Raw genomic sequence first — 25151 nt, forward strand, 5'->3', positions numbered from 1 at the left:
AAAAATAGCAAGACATCATCAATATGTTGTGGCTTGACTGTTGCTTATGTAGTATAGTAAAACATATTATGTTCTGAGACTATTGTAGCCAGTGCAATTGTAACAGTCTGTCAGGAGGTTCAATTAACACATGAGAAACATAATTTGCTTTAAATAATTATTTTTTTCTTACTTTCTAGTTTTAGTGAGTTTTGTTTTCTTGAAATATGGCTTTTTCTTTTAAAAGCAAGCTCAACTTAGACTTTGAGATTTTGATAATGAAGCTGGATGGCCAGAAATTGAGATCTACCTATGATTATTTATAGGGACCTTAATTTTTTTTTTTTTTCATTATCTGTGCCACTCTTTTTCTTCCTTCCAGTTCTTCTTAGTAAGGATTTGGATTTTTTTTTTTTTTTTTTTAATTTGGAATTGCTTTACTTTTAGCCTTACTTTGTATTTTGATGAAAGAGTTTCCTTCCATTCGTCTGGAAACAAAAAATCATCATAGTGCTGTGAATTAGCATTTATTTAATCTGTAATCAATTTAGATTTAATAGGATGATTGTATATTTGTAAAATACTATTTGAAAAAACTGTGGTTTGGCATTTCTTTAAAAGATCTCAATTAATGATTCAAGATTAGAACATACTTGAATTGTATTGCTAAGTGATAATTAAGTAAATGTATTTAAAAAAAAAAAGTTCACGTTATAGTATTTTATAATTAGCATGTTGTATTCCAAGCATGCATCTCCATGGATTTTTGAAGTCTCCTCTTGCTCAGGAAATTTTGGAGAAGATTAGCACAGAAGGCGGTGCTGGTCAATGGCAGATTGGTGTGAAGGGCCAACGGACACATCAGGATGGTGATGTGAAGTTAAGTCTGTACCATCAAAGGTGTTTTGCTGAGCAGCAGCGGGGGAGCAGCAGTTGGGATGAGTGAGTGTGATGGGGATGGGGACAGTCTGGGGACAGGGGAAGTTAAGAGGTTCTGGGCTAGAAGAGGCAGAGAGATCTTGGGCAAGAAGATTATGGAGCTGTGAGTCAGAGCTCACTGTGAAAGAGCGAGGTAGGTGCTTTGGCCCACGCAAGAGCTGTCACAGCCCAGGAATACCAACCTCACAAGTTATGGACCCAGAGGCTCCTCTGGAATGGTGCTTCAATGAAAAAGCTGATTCTGACCTTCAAAAGGAAAACCCTGACTGTAGTGAATCATCACCTCCTATTACTTTATCTTCTGAAATGCAAGGGGGCACGTGAAGCAAGAACCCAATTTCAGCGCAAAGACTACCAAGCCCCTCAATCTGGGAATGCCACATTTCCTTCCACAGCTTCAGTCTTGCAGCTTTCCTTTGCAAAATATGGTCATTATCTATCTTGAAGTGTTCAGTACAGTTCTCTTTTCTACGTTGCTGGTTGCTGGTTTCCACTCATGTAGGTCCTTTCATGCATTCTGTCTTTCCCATACTTGACTGCTCTTCATTGTTGTCCATGTTAACTGCGAAGCAAACTGGCCGTGAATCATTGTTATTACCATTGCTGGGGACTGACCAGCTGACTTTTCTACTATGTGTACTGCAAAACATCTTTGTAATGAAGCAGGTTATGGATGAATATTCAATCATATGGATCATGTTTAGAAAGGAACAATGTGACAATGGAAATGCTACAGAACAGGGATCTTTCACAAAGGCCAAATAAGACTTGGGTAAATTTTTCAAGATTATGTAGATCAATAGAAATACTTAACAAATGAGTAATGACTTTTTACATTTGAGATAGGCATCTTTTGACCTTAAAATGAATAATATTGCACTTAATGTGAGAAGGTAATATAGTAAATTTTCTTCTTAATGTATGTTAAGATATGGGGCGCGTGCATCTCAATATGGAACATTTTAGACTTTATTTTGAGCTTTGAATGAATTATATTTCCATAAAATCCAGCTTATTCTGCCTCACCTTATCTGATGATGGCAAGTTTTACTGTGGAAGGATAGTAGTTGTTTTGGTAATGTTATGTTTTTTTGTAATTATAGTTGTGGGTGTTTTTGTTTTTAATAACAAGCATATGCACCTGAGTCTAAATTCAATTCAAAGTCTGAATCTGTATTTTGAACTACCGGGCTTTTGATTTCTTCTCTAAAATGTAAATCTGTCAATTCCTTAATGCTTATTTTAAAAGAAGGAGTATGAGTGACTATTAGGAAGTCAAAGCAGGTCAGGAATCTTTTGATATCACTATGATTCATCTGCTTAAAATGTATCTCTAATTCAGACATTACTTGTAATCTGGGCTTTCTCCTTCCATAAGGTTCTTTAATGCACCATGTATGTAATTTATGTAGTTTTCTATGAATATTGTAAGTTTCAGTCACATCAATGAGTTGTATTTGTGAGGATTTTTTGTTTGTTTGTTGTTTTTTTTCTTTTTATTTATTTTAAGTAAATGGCAGAAAAACATTTGCGTGATATAGAGATTATAAAGCTTAAATACAAATATTTTATTGCTAGCTAAATGCACTTTTTACAGAATAGATTGGTTGCCCTAACCTTGACTGAAACATGGTTTATAGGTATTACGTTTTTAAAAAATTCTGATGTATGTGCAAAAGCACTTCAGAACAAAATTATATCTGAAGTGCCCTGGGGTTCTAGAGCTCACTGAATATTAAGGAAAGGGGAACTTTGTCTCCTACGTCCTGCCACTTTGTTTCAATAAGGACAGTCAAAGATGTTTTAAATTTCCATCTTCGGAGTCATTCTGACAACAGTCTTTTTGGTGGAGATATTATGATCTTCTTTTCTTTTTCTGCTCTGCAGAACCAAAGAATCTGGTCCTTCCTTTCTGTAGGATTCCTGGATTCCTGGCCATTGGCTGGGGAGTGGTGCTCTATTAGCTCATAGAGTTCTGTTTCTTTCTTGAGCATTTTCTGTAACTGCTCCCGAGCATGAAGGCACTTATTCCATACTATAATCTACCGTTTTGCTGCCCTGAAATGTCATTCATTCAAATTCTTGCTCTTCTGTCTGTCTAAACGAAGACTGCACAGTATCAATAGACTTTCCATTGGAGAAGGTATCTGTTCCTTAAGTCAACATGTCAGAGCTCTGTTGAAGGGATAAGTTGCTGTTTCACTTTGGTTTTTTGAAACACTGAAGATACTTGAGCAGAATGCTTCTGTTTCATTTTAACCCAGCTTAGCTTCACCAGGCAAAGCAGTGACTTCTCTTCCACCCTTTCCCTTGAGAGGTGAAGTCATGGAGCTGTGAATTTATAACCACTCCTGTGACAATTTGAGATTGAAAATAGACGTCTAGAAAGTTAGTTAGCTTTTCTAACTTACGTAGTACTGCTCTTCTTCAGTTCTTACTTTTTACTTTATAAATATGTATTTATTATGAAAGATTGTATCTCTTTAGGGTTTTCAATATTAATTTTGCCCATTGAAGTCATTGCAGTGGACTCTGGTCTATCTGATGAGATAAGAAAGTCATTAGTTTAAAGTTCCCCTTGCTGAAGCAGTTAGGACCTTTGCCATGGATTTCAGTGAGGTCAGAATGTTGTTCTTTTAGCATTTACATACAACTTTTGTGGGAAGTTCGGTGTAACATTTTTAAAAATGTAATCTGTTTAGAAATAGGCTGTGTTAATCAGACACGCCAGCAGATTTCCCTGAGTGCTTTTTGTAGTCTAGTTATGTGAGGATGGCGTGAGTAGATGTGTAGTCTTCATATGGAGGTGGTTTCCAAGGGTGTTTTATACCTTTCATGTGGAAGGATGGAAGCAAATATTTGACTTTCTGGCTTTCCCAAGATAGAAACACTGAAAGAAAATAAGAGGTTATGCTAGAAGAGCTGCAGTAAGAGTGTTATGATGAGTGTGAGAGGTCCTGGCTATGTAGAGGGTAGTAGAGCCAGTGGGATATAAGGAGACATGATACTGAGCAGAAATAGAAGGCACTTGAGATCTGGTAGGAAGCAGACCCTTAATGAGACACTGCAAATTGAATACAAGGGAAAGAAGAGGTAGAGACTCACAAGTGTCTGCCCCTAACCTACAGACCTTCTGTTGCCAGCTAAATTGGAACAGCAGTGGTGAAGCACCTTTCTTCACTCTCAGGTTCTGAAGATTATGTTTCCAACCTTGTCAATGTTGCCCTGCCAAGGGTATGTGATTGCTTTTCGGGGTTCTTCTGCATGACTGAATTTATCAACTTTTTCTCCACTATGACACCAATCTTTTCCCATACTTTTCCCCAAGCTTCAAATTTTAGGCTCCCTCTCTTTACTGCTTCTAAAATCTCTCAGGCAGTTACCCTTGTCTATCTGGAAACCTCTAGTGGGCACCATTTTTTGTTTATTGTTAGAGAAAAAAAAAAATCTAAGCACATCTGAAGAATACTGTGGGTTATGCAATATCCCTTCATGATTTGAAGCAGTGTATGGACAATGTCAAAAAAGTAGTTGTCAGTCTCAGTTGATCTTCAGCTACAGTGTGGCATATTACTGACTTAAATTATGATTAACACCCAGTAACCCCAAGCGTTGTGCTGAGCATCACTTTGGTGAATTAATATTTTAAATTCAGAATTCTTAAAGCATGCCTAGTATTCTTTCAGTATTTTCCCTTAAATTGCATCTGATACATATTACATGATAAGCATTTAATATTTGGCATAATTTATCTTAATACAAAATCATTGAAAATAAACTGCCTTGGTGGAAATATCTACCCAAACTTAACCCAGGAGCCCCCACTGATGCTTCCAAAATATAATTGCCATGGCAAAGACTCTACTGTGATACAAAAGAAAATTGGCATAGAAGGCAAAGCAAAAAGTATAAATAGGATGGTAATTTTGAAGTGTGATCAAAAAACTGAAAGAAGATTAATTCATTTAATGTTTAAATACGGGGTATTCACATATGTACTGTTAAACAGCGAGAGTTTTATGGAGGGTATCCCCAGTGTAAGTTGAGGCTGGCTTTTGCCTGCTAAGCATCTTTATGTAATATCAAAAGGCAACTTATACCAAGTGTTTTTCATTTAATCCCCCTTCCACCCCCAAATGTTGAAATGGAGTAAACTTTAAACATATGACTCCCCAACATGTTTCAAAAACAATAGTTAAAACATTATTTCACAAATGTACTTGCGTAGCCTGTATGTGAAGGAGGGTTGCGTGATAATGATTTTTCATTTAATGTTCGATTCCACACCTCATCATTGGACTAAATAGAAAAGGAAAAATCTCTTCAAACTGTCTTGTGTGAGTGTGCAAGAGGAAAATATTTTGCGTTGTGTTTGGTTTTCATTTTTTTTTTTAATTTTCTCTGAATATTTAAACACACTGGATGTTTGATTCAAGCATTGCAATTAATAAAATACTTGCAGTACATCTTGACTGTGACAAACCAGATTTGCAGTGAACTTTTGCAGTACTTCTCCAGAGCAGCTCTCCTTGAGCTCCACCTTGCAGATGCAGTGATTTTGCAGGGTCATTTTATGGGCATTGATCAGGTCTTCTTTGGAGACTGGTTCAATCCTCATGAAAAAGAAATTATCATTCCTGGGAATTTCCTATAAACTGAAGCATGGATAAGAAGCCCAACTTGTGCTGCTTATATGGACACAAGTTCTCAAAGCTTATTTGAGAAATGCTGGTGTTGGTAACTTGCAGGTTGTGTGTCTAAACAGAACCTGCAGAGATTCCCTGTGGCAGCACAAGACTCCAGACTTACTGTTCACGTTCCTTCTAACCAAAGAAAGGTGTACCAGCATTTGAAATATTTATTTTCCCCTTTCCTTTTTCCCCTTTCCTTTTTCCCCTTTCCTTTTTCCCCTTTCCTTTTTCCCCTTTCCTTTTTCCCCCTTTCCTTTTTCCCCTTTCCTTTTTCCCCTTTCCTTTTTCCCCTTTCCTTTTTCCCCTTTCCTCTTTTGCAATCTGCCTATTTGTTGTCCAATGCCACAAGAAATCTGATCTAAAAAGCCTCATATTTCCCTAATTGCTAACAAAGAATAATTTCCCACCTCAACCCAGTTAAAGTGTTATGATATGCCTTATTTTGGCCTGCCGATGTTCAAGGGTAAATACAAAAATCTGTTTTATAAGTATTGCCTAAATTTGAAGTGTTGTTAGGGGATATTTACCAAGAGCTATTCCAGAAGTCCTTATGGTTTGTGATTTTTTTTCCATTAGAAATGAATGAAGAATAAAAGAATTACATAAGTGACCAAAAAGATTAGTATATTGTTGCACAACATGAATAACAAATACTTCCTGCTGTGACAGCAGATAGCTGAAGACATGTAGTTTATGTAAATTAAGTATGTTATCTAAAGGATTAGATTATTTAAATAAAGAGTTCATTACTGTTCCAAATATAATGTTTTTTACTTTTTAATCTTTGGAACAGTTTTCTCTGGCATTTTTTTGTAGGTATGTATAAGTGACTTTCATAAGCCTCCATGTAGGTATTTCTGCTTTTCAGGTGTGCATATAATTGTTGATAATTAATTTGTTTCCAAATTGCTGTGTTTTAGTATGGAATAGGATGTTTATGAACAGTCTGCTTCTGAATTTTCAGAGAAATACTGTATTTCAAAAGGCAATAGTATGCTATTGATTATAGTTTTTTCCTTTAGTAATTTAATAATAGCTATCTTTTATGGGTTGACTTCATTAATAATGGAGAGGAGTTATACCCAGAAAAATGTATGGTTTTTGCATGGTTGCACATGCATATGTGTAGATATGGATATCAGACATAACATATAAAAGTGTCCATACAGCTATTTATAGTATCAACTCATAGGAAAAAAAAGTTTCCTGCTTACAATGACAAAAAACCCCAAATACAATACATACAATGCGTTCATACTTTCCCAAAATAATGTGTCACATCTTATCTTCCTCAAAATTCCTTAAACACAAGAATAATTTACATTGAATAGTTTTCCTCTAAAAGGATGTAATTAACTCAAATATCACTTAGAGGTTTTGTCCACATTTTTGATGAAAAAATAAGATGAAAAGGATATAGAGGAGAATGTGGTAATCGATTATGGTTACCTGCAATTACTCTTACAGAGCAGACAGATTTCAGGACAACAATATTCCTCATTATAGCACTCTTGGTTTTGCTATTTTATTTCTTTGTAAAACATTCATTTTTAGTCTCACCTTAACGTAGCTGTCTCATTGGTCCTTATAATCCTTTTGTTTCAGGATGCAGAATAGAAAACTGTGACTCCTGCTTTAGCAGAGACTTTTGTACCAAATGCAAAACGGGCTTCTACTCGCACAGAGGCCGCTGCTTCCGAGGATGCCCCCCTGGATTTGCAGCCTTGGAAGAGCTTATGGAATGCGTGGGTGAGTCTTCTAGCACAGCAGTGCTGCTGAAGCAGCTTTTCTGCCAGGTGACTGGGTTCAAATACTTAGGACATTATTTTTAATCTGATGCTTAGTATTTTCTATCAAGCAACATTCACTAATGGATTGTATCTGGGTCTCTTTACCAACAATAATAATAATACTCAAACTTTGAAATATTACTTTATTTGCAATGTCACTGTTGTTCTGCATTAGAACATGCTGTCCTCTTGACTGTAAATCACCTTGTATGAGGATTTTTATCTCAGAATTTCCTGAGGCCAGTTTTTGCGGCAGAATTTCAAAACAGCAACGTACTCTTTGGATTCTCACCCTTGTAAAGCTACGTGTTCATTTTGCCTTTTCCCAATGTCAGAATGCAGGGGCAGGGCAGATTAAATTCCTGTAACATCTGGGCTTCAAATTCACTTTTAGCTCCTCACTTTTCCATTAATGAGTAACAAATATAAAACACTAAATAAGTAGTTTTAGTAGAAGTTTACCATATAACTCTGAACCAGCGTTGGCAGTTCTGACAATGCCACCAGTTAGTGTTTTGTCTGGAAGCCTGGGAACTGTGTCAGGAACAGGCTCTGTCTTTTAAGAATATTCTCTGTATTTCATGGTGGAGAGCACTGGAAAAGTGAACTCCTGCACTTTGAAAATCCAAGTGACAACCAAATGGTTTGTATTTATTAAAAAGAGAAAAATTTAAATCAATCCCATTTTTTTAGGAGGGTTTTTAAGTATTTGGAACTGGAACAATGTCTATACAGACAGATTGATACTCTGATGGTTTTATGCTTAGGTTGATGTCAGCTAAAAAGATTCCTTCAGGTTCCATAAGATATTTTAATTTCGTTCAAAGTTTTTGCCTTCTAACAGTAAAGCTTTTAAGTGGTGCATTCTAATAGTACATTCTTGGTAATAAAAACAAAACAAAACAAAAAAAGCAAAAAAACCCACAAACACGCACAAACCAAAAATCAAAAACAACAAAGAAAAGCCAGAAGAATTGCTAACTCATGTCTAACTCATGTTTTCTTTTGCTTTATCAGAAGGCTGTGAAGTGGGTCAGTGGAGTGAGTGGGGAACTTGCAGCAGAAATAACAAAACATGTGGATTTAAGTGGGGCCTGGAAACGAGAACAAGACAAATTGTGAAGAAGCCAGCGAAAGACACGATACCGTGCCCAACCATTGCAGAATCCAGACGGTGTAAAATGGCCATGAGGCATTGTCCAGGAGGTAAGCACAGTCCATGCCACAAAAGTCTTTATGAGCTTTCCTTAACTGAAATCCTCTTTCTAACTTGAAGAAAAGAGCTGTTTCTTCCCAGTGGAAGGGGAAACCCTGCCTTTGCTCTGCCAGTCAGGGCTGAAAGGCAGCAGTACTATGTCAGTCTGAATTGGTGCAGCAGCACTCCAGGGAAAGGCTCAATGTGGGAGTGATGAGTCTCTCAGTAGACTGTGAAACTGTGTTTTTCCTGGTGTGGTAATGAGGCTTTTTCAACAGACGTGCCTCATGGAAAAATGGTAACATATTGCCGTTTGAACGTCAGTGTGAAAATGATAGTGATGGTGGAAGAATTAATTGCTCTGAGCATGACAGGAAAGATCATGATTCTAAACCTCTTTGCAGGAGGCATACATAGTGCTCGTGTGGCGGGTATTTAAATCAAATAAGTTAATCATGCATGGCATTGTTATCTGGGGCTATTAGCTAGAATGCATATTGTAGATTAGGGCCAAACTATGCTAGATGTGATACAAGCAGAATAGCGACAGATATCAAGCTTTTCAGCATGAGACCAGCTTATGGCAATTACCACAAGTAGATAAAACACAATCAAATTTCTTTATCATGATGTTCTAAGACTTATGTAGTGATACTGATTCGAAAAAGGAAATGGAGTTTCAAATTTTCATTCAGCTTTGTAGACCCCAAAGTGGAGACACTTCACTGGTAGAGAGGAGTTCTTGTTATCTTTTAAATTGAAACTATTAAACTTGTACAGACTGAACATTTACAGTTTTCAGAATTTATAGGAAATGTGGGTAATCATTAGGTGATAAAGATGCCATTTCTCTTGGATTCATAAGATAAAAGAAAGCTTCAGGCTTGAAATGACTTCAAGAGATCTCTGGTCCAACCTTCTGCTGCAAGCTGGGTCAACCATGAGATTAGACAAATAAAAAGTAATAAAGGGTTTCAGAGTTCTAAGAAAAGCCATTGTTTTGTGAATAAGCTAAAACTGAAATAAACTTAGCATATGTATATAAATAAACATACTTTGTGTTCTGGGATTGTGCAATAAGTCTCTCTTGGCTTGAATGTGCCACCCACCAGCATGTGTGAAAATTATACACAAAATTTTACTTTCTAAATTAGATCTATGCAAAATTCATTTTTGTCTCAAGGACTCTAACACAAACTGGAAGAGAATATAAAGTTGGTTCTCTGTTATCCACGTTAACTGAGTTTGTTATGCACTCTTTGTCCCTATCCCACTCCCTATCCTCATACACAAGTGCATGCACACAAGAGAATAGTCATGGTGGTAAAGCGGTGCATCACAGTTAATCTGCAACCTGAATAAACTTCTCAAAGGCATTGAAGAGTGGAAGCTACAAAATTAACACCTCTAGAGGAAGGAAGAAGAAAAGGTAAAAGTCCAGGCTGATTTGGGCTGTCATGGTATGTGTCTTCTGGTGTCTTTGAATGCTGAGTCAGCTGCACCAACATCGAGGCAGCTGCACCGAACGAGCACTTGCAGCCCGCTGAGGTGGATGGGCTGTTTCAGTTACTTCTAACAAACTCAGAAGTGCAGATGGGGGTATTCATCAGATCAGCTGGGGAAATGTTTTAATGCTGAAATGGAATTAAATTAAAGGAACCTGTGTGAAGATCTACAAAATCTCCAATCAATATTTATTGTTGTTGTTGTTCAGAGACATGAAGTTTAGCTTCTAGGGGAGAATTTGGGAGAACTGCAGAATATTTTCAATTTGACTCCATATGGTAGAGATTTAGCCATTTATGCAGCCAATGTGTATGGAGGGAGATATTTCATGGATGCAATATCCAGCTTCTATATAAACTCCTGGCAAGTGGAATTTTACAGATGTGGTTTTAGCTTTACTAATATAGTTACAATTCAAATTACTGTAAATCATTTGAGAAGTGTGCTTAAGTGGACCACAGTGTTTATGAATGCTGCAGCATATTTATCTTACTGTGGTAATGTGGAATCATTGAACATTCATGTGTTTTTTGTAGCAGATTCTCTTAAATTGTTTCAAATTTTCTTGTCCAGCAATTCAGGTCACTGATTATAAAGATTTACCTTTCTAATTTTATCTTATCAAAGGCAGAGTGGTGGACTTTCCTAAGAGTTAGGAAATTTATTTCCTAGTCTATGTCAAGATTTTTTATCAAACCTCTCAATTTTTTTCACTGCATATCACGAAAGTTGTTTTTGCAAATACAAATTCAGTGTGAAAGGCTTGTAAGACTCTTTCATAACCATAGGTTCCAGTAAATCCTAAATATTACAGTCTTCTTCTGTCCTCCCAACATGTGGAATTCCCTGCCTGTGTTTTCAGAGATAAGAATTAGTATATAGAAAACTACAGGTCTGAACTCTCCACATCGAATGCTGATGCTTAGTACTGCTTCTGTGCAATCATATAAAATACTGACCGAGTATAAACTCCTTTCTCTCTCCTAAGAAACTCCTGGGAGGGAGAGTGTTAGTGGTGTTTTTAAAGCCTGGGGTAATCCATCCCCAGGCCTGGTTACCTCTGTAGGTGAGGAAGCCACAGAGATTGTCCTGTTCAAAACTCCTGCTTCATAATATGTTTTAATTATGATTATATATATGGCCAGTTTAAGATCATATTGCTTTATCATATTTTAGTTAGCAGGTTGCCCCGTTAGACAATTCCAGTGTTTATTTGCTTACTCACTGTGAAGCAGCAGAAGACAGAGACACTTGTTACTAGGAAGCTGAAACTGAGAAGACCCTGGCTGTTAAGGAGTTCTTTATTTTTTAAAAATACAGTGGTTTCCCAATATTAGAAATTTTGTAATGAACTTTTAAACTAAGGAAATAAGAGAAAAGTGTAAGGCTAGCATTACTGGGAGACTGAAGAACCATAATCCCTGCAAATGCCAGTTGAGAGGCTGTTAATAAATCTTTTATTCCTCATATTGTCAGTACGTAGACTCACACAAATGTGTAGGATAAGTATTGAATTATACAGCTAAGACAGTTGTAGATTGTGGTGGATTATACTGAGCAGAGCAAGTAAGGATATTTTTGGTAGAGCAGGGTCAAAGTGTTTTTGACACGTTTTCTAATTCTGTACATTTTACAGTTACCGTTTATGGTCCAGATCACAGAAAAACCTCTGAAACTGATTTTCACATGTTTGCAGAAGAAGTGGAGTTAAATTCAGTTTTCTTACTAAGTACTTCAGTTTCCTATTTATCAAGGATTGAGATGTTACCCATCTGGCCATATGGCTGTGTTACAAATCTAGCTCATGAGGAATTCTTCATCACTTCCCCAGTATTTGTGGAGCTGTAGAGACACGAGCTGGAATGCAAGTGAAAGATGATTTCACTTCTTTCCTGCTGAAGCCAGCTACATAAGAGAACACTCTACTTGATTTCAAATGTTACTCAGTGGTATTTTCTTATTGTCAGTACTAATTGATATAACTGTTATTACCAGCTGGGAACATCACATTTGTGTATCTGTTCATGTTATGTATGTTACCCTGTGGCTTGGGTGTAACATGACTCATACTATAAGAAGTTAGACTTAAAAGAAGATGACTTGGATTGTTTAGGCCACCTCCTACACGTGCTGATCTCTTCCTGATAAGGAATTTTCTCCTCTTTAGGTCAAAAAGAAATTAAAAAAAGAATTTTGAAAAGAAGAGTGCTTGTGTTATAAGCAATGGGGAAATTAGGAGGCAGACATATTCTATGGACCAATACAGCTTGCTGTCTAGAATTTTTCCCAAATATTTATTAGAAACATTCTCTTTTTACCTCCTATTTTTACATGTTCCCCATGTTCACCTCAGTAAATTACTCCTTCTTTATTTGTACCCTGGAGATACTTGCAGATTGCTTTCATGTTTCTTATTAAATATTACAAAGGCAAGCAAAGCAGCTCTTCAAGTTAGCTGACACACAAATATTGCTCTGTTATTTCTAGTAAAAATCATGATGCCATTTCTGAATGCTTATCTCGGACATGAAGAGAGGTGAAGATGAGATGTATGTCTACATTTATTTCCTGATCTGGAAAGAGGGAAGGCATTGGGACAGGACATGAGGCTACCAGTAGGAGTTCTTCCCTGACATAGACACATAATTGGATGGACATCATGGTGGTTGATCACACTTTGGAGGCTTTTTATGCAGTAATCGTTCTTCTTTCCGTTGCTACAATAATATTTAAGAGCTCTGGAAGAGCAACAGTAAAAAGTTCCAGTCGGACTTTCTGTCTTTATGCAGTTACATTTCATTATTAGTACTCAGAAAATATGACTGAAAAGATTAAAGGATAAAAGAATGTATACTTAAATATAGAAAACAAATATGCAAAGCTGCAAAACGTATGTTAGGTAAGTAGTATGTGTTATTTTAATCTAATAAGTTACTAGTGATATGACAAATGGAGTTCATGATCCTGCTTTGCAACAAATATTTAAGGTAGGATAAACAATATTTAGAATAAATCTGTACATACACTTTGAAGACACTAGCTATACACTTAAGGCGTACTAAACTAGCATAATTTCTAAGAGATGCCATGTTACAGGTATAGTTATCTCTAGTAGGTAAGTATTTTTTCCTTCTTTAAACTGACATATTTCCTCTGAGAGTGAATGCTTTAACATTTCTGGCTTTAACTTGGCAACCTGCAGTGTAAAGGGTCAAATGTGTTATTTTGTTGCTCTTTGACTCCACCCAAAAGTTTGGTGCTAACATTTGTTTTCCTTTGAAACCTGGCAAAATACATCTGGATTCCTCTCTTTATTAGATTTATTTCGAAGAGGCTAACCACATAATTTTTTAGTTGTGCAACCAACAAAATCACAGAATTATTGAATAATATGTGTTTGAAGGGAATGAGGGAGGTTACATAGTCCAGCCTCCTGCTCAAAGTAGAGTCAGACAAAGTGGTCCAGGGCCATAACTCGTTTTCATTGAATTTCATGAGGTTACTCTCAGCTACAATGAATCTCTTCGTAAGTGAGAAATAATAATAATAAAAACTCAAATGTAGCAACAGAAATAAGTGAGTGATCTCAGTGATCAGACAGGTGATTATGTTCTTTTAAGCTTTTTGACTATATCTACACCGCAGTGCCCAATGTGGGAAATTTTGTAAGCCAGGATGCTTTTGAGACCTTAATTTATAGCTTGCACTTGTCACAAATAGGCACAATACCTACAGACAGCATCTGCCTTTTGAGTGTCAGTGCTAGGGTGTTCTCTAGGTGGGTCTCTGTAAAAACAACCACCACATTTTGTGTCTCTTGGCCTCGTTATGTTGCCACAAGAACAGGTAGCCTAAGTGGCAAAGACTGGTCTGGCAACAGCAAGAACTGTTGGCTTCTCCACAAGGACAGCTGAGCGCTGGGCTAGATTTACACAGTCACTAACCTTGGAAGTTTCCATGGCCTGACTGGACAAAGTCCTGAACCATCTGGTCTGAATGGTCTTGATGGTACTGAGAGCAGAAAGTTGGACTGGGGACCAGCCTGGATGATTCTGCTGCTTTGAATGGCAGGACACGCTGTGGCTTTAGGTTGAAAGAACACTGTTCAGGCTTAGCAAAATTTCTGATATATTCTACTCCCAGTTAGAGAGAATCTGAAATGAATGGTCGTAAGGAAAAGGAACAAAAAAAAGTTTTACCGTATTTGTTATAGTGCTGAGATCTCTTAATTTGGTCTGGTTTATTGATGTTGAAATAACATGTGGAGTGTGTTTAATTTTTAATATAATGCTGTTTCATGCATTTCCAAGTTTAGCTTTAATCAGTATGGAAGCTTAGTGAGAAGTGCTGCTTTCTCAATTTACTTTTTTGTTGTTTGAGCTGTTAACTTAATTGTCTTTGGCTGAATGCTACACATTTGTAATTTCAAAATCTTGCGTAGGATCTAAAAGATACATGCCACTATGTACCTTTATTTTAATTTAATGCACGAAACGGCAGTCTAAGAAAACACTGAAAAAACAGTGGAGGTACTATAGAGCTGCAGATATAGAACTGTACTTTAGTTTTAGATTTGTTTTGACTTATCAAATCATAAAGAAAAGTCCAATCTAGTTTGTTGACATTTTTACTAACTTGAGGATTTCATTCAGTTAGCTAGATCATGACATAAATGTATGTGGCAAGTTATAGAGAAAAGAAAATGATCCTGCTTAGAAATTATTATCTTATAAGCTGACGCATGATCTGAAGAGGGGTGCTAGCAAATAGAAAGCATCGTTGTTCTGTCAAGATTCACAAACACTAAGTTATTACTGCTTTGGTTAGTACTGCATGAATCTTGAAGACATTGGAATATTATTTATCACTGTAATACTAAAAATTAGTGTTTACAAGTCTTATCAGCATTTTGAACCAGACTAGTACATAGTATTTACAACAGTTACTGTCATTGCCTACTGCAGTTCTCTGTTAATTTTGCAGTAACACTGGAACAAATCTGCCCTTTTTGTTTTTTCCCTCAGCAGACAGGTAGCAACTGCGTTAAGTATATTTGTGCTGAGTACTGGCTCTGCTAGAATATCTGTATTGGCAAGCAGGCTTGCGTCCTTGATGTATCTTGAGAGCACCAATTACACTCTGACTGAAAAGGCTTGGCCTTTGCTTGTCTGAAAACATAACCTACAATTTTGAGTTACAAAGCATGACTCAAAGCTTCTGAAGGAAAAAAAGGCAAAAACATTTCAGTATCAGCAGAGAGCTTACAAGAAGTAAATTCCACCAAAGACATGTGTTTTCCCAGTGCACATTGGGAAAGAGATAGCAATGAGCAAATATTTTTGTGAGTGTTTTAGTTAATGGTTGTTCCGCACATTTTGTGAAGGAGCTAACGAGTGGGAGCAAGAAGGGACAAGATTAAAGTAGCTTGGAGACTTTCCAGAAAAACAGGACTGTTTTATAATGTAGATTAACCCACCTACCCTGCAATGCTTGTTAGGAAGTTCAGGAAACAAGCTTTTGTCAGCTGCAGAATCTGCTGGTCTGGATTGTCAACATCTGCTTCATACAGAGGATGTTGTGCTGAGGGTATTATTTCTTCTTTTCTCCTTACTCTTTAGCTGTTCACATCCAGAAGGGACTGCCGCAGGTAAAAACTAATAGTAAAGGAAGTCCAAATCCTAAGGAAGATATAATCTGTAATACTGCTTATTTCAGTGAGTATGCTGTCAACTAGACTGTAAGTATTTTAAATTAAGGCACATAGGTAAGAGATATAGTTATATAGCCAATAAGTTTGTGCTAGCTTCTAAGAAAGAAGACACAGGTCGTCATTTCTATTTGGTGATAATGAAAGAATCAAAGCTGAATTAATAGTTTGGGTTGGAAAGGACTTCATGAGGTTATAGCACCAAAAAAACCATCACCACCACCACTACCAAAAAAAACCAACCCAAAACCCAAACCAAACCAACAACAATGAAAACAAAAAACAACAACAAAAAACCCAAACCACAAAACAAACCAAACAAAAACCACAAAAGAAAAACCGACCAAACAAACAAAAAGCATAGAACCTGCTCCCCACAAAACAACCACCCAAGCAAGAAAAACTCTGAATACATGCAGGAAAGAAAATGCATACACATTTGTGAGCTAAGAGATTAAGTAACTGTATTACACATGCATTTGATTCATATTCATTAAAATCAGTTCAGGTATAAACTTAGTGTGACTTTTTAAAAATTAGTGTTATTTTTCTATTGCATTGTTGGAAGCAATCCTTTCCCTAGTTGTTTTCTGAAGGGAAAATGCATTCTGATTAGTCTGTATCTGAAAAGCAGTTAGCTGTGTAAACTTGAACATCAATTTGAGTAGCAGTTATGTTTATTTCTAAACCCAAGTACTTTATGGCAAGGACCAACATCCAGCTTTCGTTTGCAGATTTTAGAGGAATGACTCCTCTTTGCTGTTATTAAACTATGTCACATTGCTTAAGGGTCTAGATGGCTCTCAAAACTCTGAACAAGATATGGCTGTTGACTCATCCTCCTCTGTTTTTTATGTGTTAGAAATAGGGTCAGTTAAATTAAGCAGCTAAGCAATTAAGTGCCCTGAAAAATATCAACACTTTTTGAGAATTACCATTCCAAGATTTAGTTCTTTCTCTGCTTGTGCCAATTCAATGTTCATAGAATTTCTCAAAGTCTGAGAGTCTTTTTAACTGTTCAGTTTTTGAGTTGGTATTTTATTTGAAATGGGTATGGTAGATCTTGTGTGGAAGTTGTGGTAGCTTGATATTAAGTCAGTGTTCCTACTAAACTTTTTTGATCTTTTAGTCCAGATTAACAGTACAATGGGTTACAACTGCAATTATTAAATTATGTGAATTTGTGTGAACATGCTCAACTAATACCTTACTTATATTGAAATCCGCAACTTAAATGTAAGTAGCTTAAATTTCCTTGAAGTGCTGTTGTAGTGTAGTTTTGCTTTGTTTGTTTATTCAACTGATAGGTCAGGTTTTTAAAGGTTTTAAGAGGCTTGATTCTCTTTGACTTAAGCTAAATTTAAAAATTCATGGTTCTTTTTAGGACTAGAAATAAAATCTGTCTAAGATGACACTTACAGGATACCTTTCAAGACAGTGGCAAAACACTTTTGTGGGAAAAGGTTGTTTTCTGTTTTAGTTTTCCTTCTTCAGTAGCACTGCCCAAAGCATACCTTGTAATGGACTATATATATATATATATATATACCTGAGTGCAAAATTTTAGTTCTAAGTACCTTAACACGACAATTCAGCCTGTGGAAATTCATGTATTGTTTTATCATATTGCAGCATGATATGTTTTCAACTTATTTTCATAGACTTATGAGGGAGTTACTGACGGTACAGAAGTGCCAACTCAAGCACATTTTCCGCTTCTTTCTGAGTATAAATTATCTTTCAATCCTCCTTTTTAATGAAAGTAATACAAAATATTTTCTCGGGAAGATTTTCACAGAGTTTTTTCCAATCATTAAAAGACTGTATGCAGAATTTATTTATTGCTATTGTTAGACCAGATAAGCACTTTCAACATATGTGTTTCCTTAAGTATATTGTATTTCAGCAGTAGCCCAAGTATCATGTGATGCAGTATCTCCTATGGGAGTTATCTGTTTTTAGTGAATAACTGAAAAAGTCCCGGAGTGTAAATCCTCATAAATGACCAGAGTGTGAGTTAGAACTGTCCCATGACAATTATTCAGTTCAGGATTGTTTAAAAATGCTGAAAGAGAGCCAGCTGCTAATCCATGTGGAAATACAAACACTGAAAAGCTGCAGCTGATCCAAATGCATGGACTGAATTTGTCCATAAAAGGTACCTGATAGATTTTATTGTGCATGTCCTTATGAACTAACTCCTGTTGGTTTTGTCTTTTGCTCATTCTGAAACTACAGTCCACCTGTAGGAGTAAAACACATGTACTTCTTCATTTCTGAATCTCAGCCAGACAGCTTTCTTTGTACATTATAGTGTCAGCGGTTTCAGTCACAGCAGAGAAACCAGTTAACACTTACCTACACGAGATGACTTTTTCCTCCATGAGGATCAGTCTGTAAGGCACAGTTCTGTGTGTGTGCTCTCCCAAAGCACAGGTGTGGGTATGGCAGGTCTGGAGAGCCATCTGCTGCATGTGTGGCATGTCTAGAAAGCAATCAGCTTTGCTTCTTTTTAGGGATTAATTAAGGCTTTCCTTTCATGGAAGTGCCTTCTTAAGTAGTAAATGTATTAGGCTATACAGATATTACTTGTTTTCACAACATTGATGCAAGGGCCTGTCCTGAGTTGGCGGGGGTAGGGTTAACTTCAAGGGGAAGCTGGGAGGGGTACAAAGTTAGGACAGGTGACCCAAACCAGCGAAAGGGATATTTGATACCATGTAATATTAATGGTTGGACTTGATGCTCTTAAGGGTCTTTTCCAACCTAAATGATTCAATGAATCTAACCTAAGGTAGCCCAAGACATAACTCATGGATTCAGACCGAATACAGCAGAAATTGCTTCCTCCTATCTATCCCACAACCAGACAGGGTAAATCTGGAGACTAAAGAATCCATCAAAGAGGAGGAGAGAGGAAAGAATCTGAGAAATAGATAGTTAACGGATTCTTCCCATTATTTGTTGTGGGTTGTCTTTTGGGTTTTTTTTTTGTTGTTGTTGTTGTTGTTTTTTTTGTTTGTTCGTTTTTTTTAGACAGAAAAAGATCACATTTGAGTCATAATGAATGGTTTCCAATGATTTTTAAAATTTGACCCACAACGGACAGGTCTACAGTGATGTGCAATTCAGAGGCTCCCAAGCTGGTGCTGCATAAAGTAGCTCAAGAAATGGAAACAGTTTAAAAGTGTCAGCCTAATGCTGTGCAAGAGTTAATTACCCCTGCTGAGAGACACGATTTATTAGATCTGGCATAGTGTTGTGCAGATATAATGTTTTCAGACCACAAGGTACTACGTTTGTGATAAAGAACTGTGATTTACTGTATGAATGCATAGCTCATGAGTGCTAACCTGGGGCTTTCATTCTCTTGTGGGTTTTATTCCTGACAGTTATCATGGAGGGGCTCACAAATTCTGGAAAGGGACAGTGCTCAATTCATAAATACAGCAGCTTCCAGTACTTTGCTGTAGGCCAGATTTAATTTAATTAACTTGCACCAGCTGGCTACAGCAGTCAAGGGGGAGTGTGGACAGGGAATAGGTGGAGGAGCAATCTCCTCAGCTGCTCTCACATGATCAAGTTGCGGCTAGTGTAAGAACTAGTCTGGAGTCAAGGCTGATTTTTTTAAGGATGTGCTGTGGAAATCCTTCATAGAGAACTTCTAGATATGTCTACATTGTTACTTCTCATGAACAGCACAGAAGAGGAAGGGAGGAAAAGACCTGTTGCATTTTTGTTTGTTTGTTTTAATTATTGGGTTTTTTTGGCATTGTGAAGTAATTTTACCTCAGGTTGGAAAGCCTGGACACCACTGATTCCCATAGTACTTTTTGCTTTGTGCCTCAGAGCAGAATGTAAAGGGCTTACTCTTGAACAGTTTGAACTCCAGGTTCATTCTGAAGAACTATGAACATGACTGCAGATAATGTTTGGAAAAGGAGTGGGAATACAAGCAGAAAAGAAGAGCAATAGAAAGCAAGAATTTCTCATTATGTGCTTATACAAAGAGTTCAACACAGTAGAAAGGGTACTGTAAAAGCTGTCAGGCTATTTAGCTTCATTCATTGCTTTTCAAGTTGCACAACACAACCTTAGCTGTTGACTAGATGCAAGTGCCAGGCAGCTCTGATCGGATCTAGCATATCTGTCTGGAAACTACATAGCATTTACCTTTAATACTATAGTACCGTCAATACTGACAAAAGTGCTACATTTGTCTGCTACTTGAAATGACAAATGCCTAAATGATTTCTAAATCAAGACTCATTAAAAGCTACCACAAAGTTGGTTATATTCCATCTTTGTATTTTTTTTCTCTGAATTTATGAACCAGATGATGTTACCTCCTAACTTACCATCTGTTCCTTATAACTTCAAAACTAGAAGAAATAACTTTTATGAGGCCTAGCAAAAAGAACCCACAATTTGGCCAAATATAAAGAATAAATTTTAAACATTACAAAAGATTGCGCAGGAAAGATGCACCATAAATAAGTTCACAACTCTGCCTTTTAGCACTAGGAACAATATATGAGTAGGACTATTAGAGTGTATTTACAATAGAAGAAAAGAGATTGTATTCGATAACTGATGGCTGAAGAAATTTCTGGGCCTTAAAAATGCAATAGGTAAAACATACCTACTGAGCAAGTTGTGTCGGGTTTCAAATCATTGCTCTGGTTAGACAACTAGAATAGCTGGTGGAAGGTCTTTAGCTAAAGGAAGGTACAGTGGCAGAACACAGGGAGGTAGGTCTTGAAGGAAAAGGCAGTCAGTTTCAAGATGATTATAGGCTGTTTCAGTTTTATAACACAAAATACTGATATTCTGATGTAGTAGTCAGAATTTTTCATAATCATTTTAGGTGATTAAATATATGTACTCTGCAGGATTTATGAATAGATGCTATCAGCTGTAATTCGCTGCACTCACTACCTGATAATTCTGTCACTAGACTTTCCTAATTGGCTCTGCAATCCAATGCCAGCTTGAGCATAGGCTGCAGTAATTCCTCTTCTGAGAGCAGGATAAGACAGTGGATCATGAGTCCCAGACATATAAATGAAAAAATCCTGGTATACAAGGTTCCTTTTGTCTTGCAGCTGTGTCAAGGAAAAGGAGAAGGGGGATTTATCATTTCTACAGAACTTGGTAATAAGATGGCCCAAAAATGAGTAAAGTGTTTTGTAAGAAGTTTTACAACATGCAGAATATTTCTTTTAACTGTAGGGGGGTTTTTTGGTGGGTTTTTTTTTTTTGCCTTTTTTTTTTTTTTTTTTTTTTTAATTAGGTAAGTAATTGTTCTTAAAATTTAAACCTCTAATAAAAGTTGATTCATACATCTTTTCCAGAATAATGTTTTTTGAGTGGAGTATATTGTGAAAGAATAATATATTACTTTTCTCTTCCAACCATCTGAATTATTTTTTCAGGGAGATGAAAGAAATTCAGTTTCTTTGGAGGGGAACACTCCCACCCTTTTATTACAATGTCACAGGTTTACGATATGTCAAACTGTGGCTCAAGCTTATAAAGCATTAACATCCTAGTTCTTTGGGTGAGATGCTTATCTGGAATAGATCATTGTTGTTCTATAGATGAATTCCTATTGATCTTCTATAGCATTGATAACCGTGAGCCTCTTGGTGGTTATTGCCAGAAGTCTGAAGTTCCATCAAAGTCGGCAAAGTTTCATTGCTTGATTGGTTTAAATGACAAGCAAATCTGGCTGTTTGGTAATCATCGATTGTTCCACAAATAAGAGGATCTTAGAACTTAAAAGTGAACTTAAAATAAGAGCCAGAATATAACTAGAGTCCTTCTCACTTCACTGACCAATTTTGAAATTCTAGGTTGTCCTAGAAGAAATTATTTAAAAAATTATTTTAAAAGGAAAGATACAATCAGCTGAGTATGGAATAAGAGTTTAAATAGTGTTGCTGGACTTGGAATTATAACTGGCTGCATCAGTGTGTGCACTTCAAAGCTGGGAGCAATGTGTTGCAAAAGAACCACTTAAATTATTATTATTATTTTTTAGACCATTATCCAAGTTAGTATCTCCATATCATCTTTCAGGGCTGTTAAAACAGGGTGTGGATCTATTGACAGAGGTGTGGTGTGTTTTTTTATTTTTTTAATGTGAACCAAAATTTCATCTAATTATGCAATTAATTGTGTAAACTCTCTAGAACTGTCCAGTATGTGGTAAAGACATCGTGTAACCTCACAGGCAGTTAAGTTATTTTGGCTACCTGTTATACCATCATACTAATTTTTCTAAAGACTGTTCTAAGACAATAAAAAACAAGAGAATAGTGGAAGACCTTTATACTTAGAACAGTGTGATGGGGAAGCCTTAGGCTTCTCCATCAATCAAAACTGACTGATTTTGGGAAGACATTTCTTCAGGAAATGAAACTCTGATACTATCAGCATTGCAATGCTTCAGCTACCAAAGGGAAGCTACAAATGCCGTGAAATCTGTAAGAGGATTCATACCCTGTAGACACTTGGAGAAAACTCAGGTGCTTCCTTCAGCAGAACTCTTTGAACTGTGGAAGTTACCATGTATCACTTGCAGGAACTGTTTTTAAAGAGTTTTACCTTATTACTTCCTAAGATGATTAAGTGAAGAGAATAATATAGTAATGAGAACACTGATGGTAGTTCCCTGTATTTTTCTCTTGCGTGATTTTTTTTTTTGTTTTTAAAGCTCAGCTGCTGAAACCGTCACATAATAACAGTTTTCATGTTCTGGCTATTTTTCCAGTCTTTGTGGCTGCAGGCAAATGTCTGAAAACATGGACACCCTGAATGTCTCAACAGCAGAAATTAAATAAAAAGCACTGGACATTAATTACTGTTTAAAATCTAGTGGTTTTAAATGTTACTTGTGGCTGGCTCGTGATTTTTGACTCAGCGTGGCTGACAAATTTGTACCCGACATCTAACCCAAAAAGGAACATGTTCAAAGGTGCAAGTTTAGAGTTTTCAGTGTTTTCCAGAACACTGTGTCTCACTTAGGTATCCATATGAAAACTGATGTATTTCTGTATGAAAATACTTGGCATATAACTTCTGAAGAAGAGAATGTTGTTGTGTAAGACTGTACAGTCTTTGTATGTACACAGACTTTGGACTGTTTCCAAAGACCTTGCTTTCTTGATATTTACGTAAAAACCTGGTCAGCATCAAAAAATCAAGCGTTATTAGTGCAGGAACACTTCAGTGCAATGAGCTAACATGCTAATTTGAGGGATTAGAAATTCATCTTCTAGTTTAGGCTCTGAAAATGCGCTAACACAAAGCATTGTGACTTAGATAAATAGCTGTTAATTTACTTCCTTGCTTCCTGTCAGCAATTTCATCGCTGTTGAGTAGGTATAATTGTGTGTCCTCAAAGAGATTGCTCTAAAACCAGTTTTGACATTGTCAGATTTTCCAAATCCTTTATAAAGCACAGATAATAATACCTCAGTCTTTAGTTAAATTTAAAATCTGCTGTAGCTTTTTTTAAAAATAAGATGTATAGTCTTCAAAGTTGAGTTGACTGAAGTTATCCTATAACATAAGTGCCCGTGAGTATGTTGTTCGGCTGTGCCAAGTTTAAAATAAAAAAAGTGCATTTTAACAGTCCATGGAATGGTAATGGTGCCACCACACTACCAAAAAGATTTTGAAAGCAAGCACTTTTAGATAGTTTACTAGTCCAGAGTAGTTGCAAGGGTAAATGTGGGAGGTTTCAAGCCTAAGCCATTTTACAGAGAATGAAGTTTTAACAGTTACTGCTGTGAGCCACATCACTCAGCAGTAACTCCAAGAAAAATTGTTTATGCTTGGCAGGAGTTAACACTAAACAAGCACCATAATCTCATTTTTTTCTAGCAAATATGTTTTCCCATCAAAAAGGAGCTAAAATGTACTCATGGTGATCTTACACTTCTGAAGATAAGTGTAAGAGGTACTTTGTCCAGTTTTGGAGTGGTTTTGTGCCAAATTTAAAAAAATTTCGTAGTCAGATCTAGATTTTCCTTCTTTGAAGCTTTGTACAGTGTTTATTACAGTCTACCTTTATTTTGACATAAAAATAGCAGGAAATTGAATATTTAATGATGTATATAATGTTTAAATTTGGAAACATTTTTGTTTGAGCACTGTAGCTCAAGAGCCAATATTTGTTATTCTGCTTTGGTTTTTATAGCTCTCAACATATTTGGCTAAGTTATGGAAACTTAGAAAAAAAATAAACGCACACAAAATCTAAATAGGTTTGACATCTTATGTTTTTCATTTATACACAAAACTTGCCATGTTGCCCTCAAAACCTAATGCTCTTCATTATACAGATTGGGACAATAGTTCTTTGTTTATGTGTAGTACAAATACTAACATATATGAATGCATGCATAGAAATAAAATGTTTGTATGAGTCCAAGCTTACTAGTATTTCCTAAATCCAGAAGATACTTAAGCTGGAATAATTTGAATCTTTAGCACTTGGTACTTCTTTTAATACACAGCCGTTGCTGTTCAGGCTTTCAAAAATTTGCTCAATAACATTTTTTTAATTAGCAGGCCCTACTGAATGCTTGGCACTTTTGAATGTTTGCTGCTGAAGAGTATCCTTTCAGAAGGACAAGTGTGTTTTAAGAGATTATTCTGGCTTCTTTCAAAATGCCTTACTGGCTTCCAGGTGGACCTGCTGTTCAGAGTCCACATGGCTTTGTGAAAATGCTCATCTTTAACTTAGTCTTCTGCCCAAAGTAATGGTATTGTAGAGCATGCTGTGGGATTTTTGCAGTCTTGTATTTCTCCATACAAAAATTCTGGATTGTAAAATGCTACATGACAAATAGTCCCACAGAATCATTGTTTTTTGGTTTTTTTTTTCAGAAACAGTGACTAACTAATGAAACATTTCTGATAATGTGTCAGTTACATTTATTAGCCCAAATAGGACAAAATAATTCCATAGTCACGTGTGCTGAACATGCCTCAAGGAGCCCTCCATGGCTTTTGTTTAGAAATGAGGTTTGAAACAGTTGGCAATAAAACTTTTTCACTGTTCTAGTTTCACTGTTCACTGGCTGATACCAGTGAAAATATACTCTAATTATTTTAAAGTATTTAGTACTTTGTTTTTATGAGAGCTAAATCAGTGGGTGAAATAATGAAAGGAAGATTGGGGGACAGATTTCTTTATTGTAGCTACTTGTGAATTACTTACTAGTTTGAAGAATCATAGCACAGTATAAAGTCAGTATATCAACCCACATCCCTAGAATTCTTACCATAACCTCAAGAATATTTAGCTTTCTATATTATTGCAAAAATTATTG

General features: G+C 36.4%; 1 protein-coding gene across 2 annotated transcripts in view; it reads left to right on the forward strand.

Annotated features, from left to right (window-relative positions):
* RSPO2 (R-spondin 2) overlaps positions 1-25151 on the forward strand; it is a gene marked incomplete at its 5' end in the record, with an annotated part of 100369 nt that overhangs the window by 57605 nt on the left and 17613 nt on the right. The window contains 2 exons of one of the 2 annotated variants that reach the window (XM_080339855.1): positions 7215-7358; positions 8417-8605. In XM_080339855.1, the coding sequence (XP_080195981.1) occupies positions 7215-7358; positions 8417-8605 (333 nt within the window). The remainder of the gene's footprint in view (positions 1-7214; positions 7359-8416; positions 8606-25151) is intronic. The other variant, XM_080339856.1, reaches the window with a different exon arrangement.

Source organism: Nesoenas mayeri (genome assembly GCF_963082525.1).
Source record: "Nesoenas mayeri genome assembly, chromosome: 2".
Taxonomy (NCBI): domain Eukaryota; kingdom Metazoa; phylum Chordata; class Aves; order Columbiformes; family Columbidae; genus Nesoenas; species Nesoenas mayeri.